General features: G+C 38.3%; 4 protein-coding genes across 4 annotated transcripts in view; 2 read left to right on the forward strand and 2 right to left on the reverse strand. All coding sequences in view use genetic code 12, as the record gives it.

The window, feature by feature from the left end:
• Positions 1-10, forward strand: part of CORT_0B10500 (Esp1 caspase-like cysteine protease) — a gene marked incomplete at both ends in the record, with an annotated part of 4,449 nt that extends 4,439 nt beyond the window's left edge. Inside the window, one exon of the mRNA XM_003868139.1 lies at positions 1-10. This exon is cut by the window's left edge and continues 4,439 nt beyond it. Coding sequence (XP_003868187.1) covers positions 1-10 — 10 coding nt within the window.
• Positions 11-154: 144 nt separating this feature from the next.
• Positions 155-1,642, reverse strand: CORT_0B10510 (Isn1 inosine 5'-monophosphate 5'-nucleotidase; the record flags this gene model as incomplete). The annotated part of the gene is made up of 1 exon (XM_003868140.1): positions 155-1,642. The coding sequence occupies one exon, from the start codon at positions 1,640-1,642 to the stop codon at positions 155-157; it is 1,488 nt and encodes a 495-aa protein (XP_003868188.1).
• A 109-nt stretch (positions 1,643-1,751) lies between these two features.
• On the reverse strand, positions 1,752-2,492 carry CORT_0B10520 (hypothetical protein; the record flags this gene model as incomplete). The annotated part of the gene is made up of 1 exon (XM_003868141.1): positions 1,752-2,492. One exon carries the CDS (start codon positions 2,490-2,492, stop codon positions 1,752-1,754), a length of 741 nt encoding a protein of 246 aa, XP_003868189.1.
• A 1,963-nt stretch (positions 2,493-4,455) lies between these two features.
• CORT_0B10530 (hypothetical protein) lies at positions 4,456-5,469 on the forward strand (the record flags this gene model as incomplete). Its single annotated transcript, XM_003868142.1, has 1 exon — positions 4,456-5,469. One exon carries the CDS (start codon positions 4,456-4,458, stop codon positions 5,467-5,469), a length of 1,014 nt encoding a protein of 337 aa, XP_003868190.1.
• Between the last annotated feature and the right edge of the window lie 50 nt (positions 5,470-5,519).

A 5,519-nucleotide genomic window follows, 5' to 3' on the forward strand; every position in this document is an offset into this window, starting at 1 on the left:
ATATTGCTGATGCGGTGCGATTGAGTCGGGAAGTATGCATACTCAAATATTTAAATGGTTCAGCTCCGGTCATATATGGCTTACCCTTAATGGTAACCTAGAGACAATAAACTACAGATAAGTTACTACTGCTCTAATTTTATCTCTCTATAATCTATTTCATAAACGAAATCAAATCATCCAAAATGGCCACAGTTTCCGCTGGGTTCGCAATCCAAACAGTACAAGCACTCAATCTAGCTTTGAAATCATTAGCCCCCAAACTGGCAAATTGATCACCAATGTGTAAACTTTCCGATTTAGTAATGGGACATACATCCAAGTCTCCCCGTTGACAAATATATTTTTGCAACGATTCAACTCCAAGTGCTTTATCACCGATGTCGACCCAAACATCACTACCGCCATTGAATGCACATACTTTAATATCACTCAATGCGAGTGATCTTGGTGATTTATCAGGTGAGACCGTTGCTTCAGTCGCGGCTGTCGAATTCGATTTGGTCTTTGATGTGCTTTGCAATATTATGCTTAGTTTATTTGAGCATGAGAGTACCATTTCTTCTAATTGCTCACGCAAGATCTTACATCCTGCATTAGGAATAATCCCTACCGACCTCTCCTTTTTAATTATTGTAGTCGTACTCTCAAGATTGAATTTCATACGAAGGTGCAGTAAATGATCGTGGATTGTGTGCATTATGTAGTCAATTTTGCCGATATCCCAGTTCTTCACTTCTGGTAGTAACCAATCGTCACTATCAATAAATTTCAACCCCTTCATTTCGGTATTATACCGGAAAAGGTAATTCGATTCTGCTCCCATGACAAGTAAATTTTCTCGTTGACGTGGTGTTAGAATACAGTCATCTCGATTCAAGTAGTCGATTAAACCTTTCAATCGTTCATAGTACTTGTCAGCACCTGCTTGTGACGGGTATCCAGCTGCAGTAACTACTCCCACAAATAAATCCAACTGAAGTAAAGTCACCAAACGTTTGACCACCGCGCTCGACTCCTCCAACGACTGTCCATCTTCATACAATGTGACATCTCCATCAAACGTAATCAACTTGATATGACTGTCGGTTTTGTTGTGATTGATATTGGACAATGCCATTATCTGTGCTGTATTTAGAATCATTCGCACATCATTGAATGAGGGGCTCACTAACCTCCTCTTACTGATAGCCCTTCGCCCGTCCTCTAGCAAAAATGCTTCAGCCAAGGGCAAACTCGTAAAGAATCGACCTAATGATGGAACCAAGTTTCTCAATCGACTTGTTGCATTTCGAGTGGGATCTTGATCATTTAACTTATCAATAGCTCGAGTATGATCAATTAAAGTCTCAACATCCTTAAAGATCTGCAAATAGCGGTTCTGGCAATCTTGAGCAATTTTCAATTCATGGTTCTTGTAGTACCTCTCTGAATCCTCCGGAAGGTTGTACAACTCAGGAAACTCGGTATCAAAACTTTCAATATCTGCATGCAATACAAACGGACAAGCAAGTAGTGCTTTAATCCATTCAATGAATTCGTCCCTTCGATGCGACTTAAGAGCGTATTCCACTCTGTATCTTGAAGTCATTGTTAGTGGAGGAGTTATTGAGGGGGGTAAAGAAGTTTGTATCAACAACATTTGTGCGGTTGATCTCCGAATTAATTGTCTTTGTGGCACAATCTCAGGCCCACGTTTACAGAAGATTCGATCAGATAAACTAATTTATTACACTATACAATAGAGACCCTTAGTGGTTTTCCTTGGTAAAAGTATCATGCCCGTAAAGTGGTGTTTCTTCAATTGCATCATCATTCAACACTGTCAATTTTTCATCCTTTGCAATTTCTGACACGTCGATCCCACTCATAACCTTGATCCAGTCTATCTTGAGACTAAATGGACCATATTGTTTATCAAGCAACCCAATCCCCACTGTCTTAACCTCAGACTTGTTAAGCTCGGACCCATCTTGAATCACGCCCCAGTTCGTCATAACAAAATCATGAAGTGGAATCACCACTGTCTCCCAATGTCCTGGATTTTGAAGAAACAACCGGTGTTGAAACAAATCAGTCACCAATGGAGTATTTGCTTGAATGTTAACTATGTATTTCCTTCTATCACCTTTGACCCGCAAAGCTAACGCACTATAGTCACTCCAATCCCAGTACTTATCTCCCCAGACAATGCTCAGTGGCTGGTCCTTGGTCCTAAACATAGCATAGCCCGATCTGGTAACTTGTGGATTGTCCTTTGGTAAATCTAATGATAAATTGCCATGGAAATGTGCACACTTTTCAGCAGCGTCATAATCAAGGTGAACTTCAGAATATCCACCAATCTCTTTGTCCGATCGCGTGATAAGATTCAGCAAGCTCTCCTGTGGCAGATGCTTAAAGTTGAGTATTGTGCTAGCTGATTTGCTCAATGTGTTTGGCTTTGCGAATATTCCTTTGATGGAACTTGCTCCTAAGGCTTTAACCGACATGATTTGATATGATTTATTGGTTATTCGCGTGTTGTAACTTTAGGAGATTAATTGTAGGTGTAATTGTGAATAAATTGAGTGGGTAGTGAGATTTATAGAAAATTAGTGAAGGGATCAATCAAGCCTTGTGATGAAGGGGGAAAGATCTGCTCTTTATATAGACAAAGCAAAAAAAAAGACCAAATGACATCAAAAACAAAGTCGTGTATTTAGTTACCAAAAACTAATTGATAAGATTTTACATATAGATAGGAGAGACAAAGCATATTATGTGTAACATAGAATGGAAAAAAATTAATCGAGAGGGGAAGGATGAGGAAGAAGAAAGAGGGGAAGGATGTGGCTCTGATTGGATCAAGGAAGAAATAGAAGCAAGCATAGGTGATAACATCGTTCGTTCCCTATAAGTCAGAACTGGGTAGAAAGCATTTGAGGAAGGCGTGAGCTGTGCAATTTAACCCCATGGGATATCATCTGATTTTTGAAATTATCTTCACCTTACTTGTGAAAATCCTGCTAAAGAGAAGATAGAGAAGCAGTGGCAAAATCTTGGCTGCTTGCAGACATTCGGCGAAGAAGTAAACCAATTGTGTAATGGCAGAAATACCAAAGACTACTGTCTTCTAACACAGTCATTTCAGTCATTTCACCCTCTATGTTACATTCTATCATACACCTGTTAGTATTTGAAAAGTTCTTTTGCTTCTTTTCGTCTTTGTAATCCTTCGGAGTTTCAATCTGATAGCGGGCTTTGTGTAATTTCCGTTTACCCCAATAAAAAATATATAATCAATATCAGTTGACGGCGCTAAATTGTTATTTTATGAATATTTTCTGCATCATTCGACAGTTGTTATCAATTGATAAACTAAAAGTAGAAAGGATAAAGCTGTGGAGGCAATTGGACACACAAACTGCTTTACAAAACCAGATATGAGATCAAAGTCTTATTGCAGCAATAGCAACTATATCTTATATAAGCTCTAAAGACTTTTTCCCTTGATTCAGTAGCTTATCTTAGATGTAGTCTGGCCATACTCAAATCTGTCTATTTTTATTCCCTCACTTACCTATCTGCTTCTTGTTTCTAATTTCTATTACTTGAACAATCCATTGATGCTCGCAATAATATCGCTGTTGTGTATTCAAGCATATCGAAATGCGGAGAGCAGACGTAATTTGTAATTGTTATAAAACAGAAAAGCGAATCCTTAACTGTGGCGGGGAATATTTTTGTTAAGGAAAGAGCGCTACCATCATTGGATTTCAAAATTTTTGATATAACATGGAACGTTTTGGGCAAAATGAGGAGGTAAACGGGAGATTATTTGAATGGGTGAAGTTTACAAGGATAGGTCCAGACTAAATATCCTCTTGCCAAACACTGCAAAATAGAGTGCCTCAAAACGATTATTTGCATCAAAAATTTTGCAAAAAAACCCAAACAAAAGCACAATATCAAAACTCCTCTCATTTGTCTTCTAGTATTAAGTCAAATTACTTCCAATTTTTAGTTACAACTATTTCCAATTGACCTTCCTTCACCAATCTAATTTTTGCCAAGAAGAGAGGTGCTGCTATCATACCCGCCCACTCCCAAAAGGTGTCAGAAAACCTCGTCTATGAGACATATATTTTTGATGTTTTAACTGGAACCGTCTATTAAGTAAGCCATTAATCGACTGATAACATCACATGCTAATCACTCTTATCCGTGACTCTTATCAAATACAGGTTCGTCTGTTAAATTCCCGTATCGGGTAAACAATTAACTAAAACGTTTTCCGTATCACAAAATGCAAAAAGAAAAATATGTCAATTTAAATTCCACAGCCTTGCCCCAACAGACGAAAAGCAGATAAACAATTGCTCTCTGTCAGCCACAATAGACCAATATATAAGTATTTACAAGGAAGCCAATTTCAATCCTTCTACCATCATTTATTAGACAATCTCACCTATCATGCCTACAAGATCTAAATTTTACAACCCAACAACAGCACCTTACTACAATCCCAAGACAGAAAGAAAAGTTGTAATCATCACCGGTGGAAACTCGGGTATAGGATGGTACACAACCCTTCATTTGTACCTCCATGGCTATGTCATTTATATGGCTGGTAGAACCGAGCTGAAGGTTAGAAAGGCATTCGAAGACATTGAAAAAGAAGCTCAAGCAAGGGCAACTAAAGAAGGTAAAACAGATCATGTTTTTGGTGAACTACATTATATTCACATTGATTTGTTAGATCTATCATCAGTTCCAAAAGCAGTTGCAGAATTTGCTGCTGCTAAGGAGGAGAAATTGGATGTGTTGATCAACAATGCGGGTATCATGGGAGTTCCTTATAAAGTGACAAAAGATGACTATGAAATTCAGTACCAAGTGAATTTTGTCACTCATTTTCTCTTGACACTTCAATTGGTCCCACATTTGCAAAAGACTGTTGACGCTGGTGAAACTCCTAGAATTGTCAATTTATCATCAATTGGACACAACTTCTCCTACAAGCACTTTAGACCAGAGCAAAACAAATTGAATACATTCCCAAGTAGCATATTCACTTGGGTTAGGTATGGTATTGCTAAGACGGCTGAAATTCAAATCACCAAAGAGTGGGCGATCAAGTATCCACAATTTTTGTCAATTGCAATCCATCCAGGTGTCATTTTGGGTACGAACTTGTATGATTATTGGCGCCATGTCCCTATTATCAAATATCCAGCCAATGCCATTTTTGCGATTTCAGATAAAACTATAGGAGTTTCTAATGAAGAAGGTTCGTTGGCTACGTTAAGAGCTGTTATGGATCCAAGCTTGAACCCAAAGCAAGATAATGGTGAGTTTTTGGTAACCGGGGGTGTTGTTGAGGAACCAAGTAAGATTGCTAGTAATTTGCAATATGCAGAAGAGACCTGGGATTGGAATATTGAACAATTGGAAAAGCGTGGGTTTGAGGTGGGCGTGAAAGAGTAATGGACAATGTAACAGTTTATAGCTTCGTTTAGTTAAATGAGTAAGACTTT

Source organism: Candida orthopsilosis, assembly GCF_000315875.1.
Source record: "Candida orthopsilosis Co 90-125, chromosome 2 draft sequence".
NCBI lineage: Eukaryota > Fungi > Ascomycota > Pichiomycetes > Serinales > Debaryomycetaceae > Lodderomyces > Lodderomyces orthopsilosis.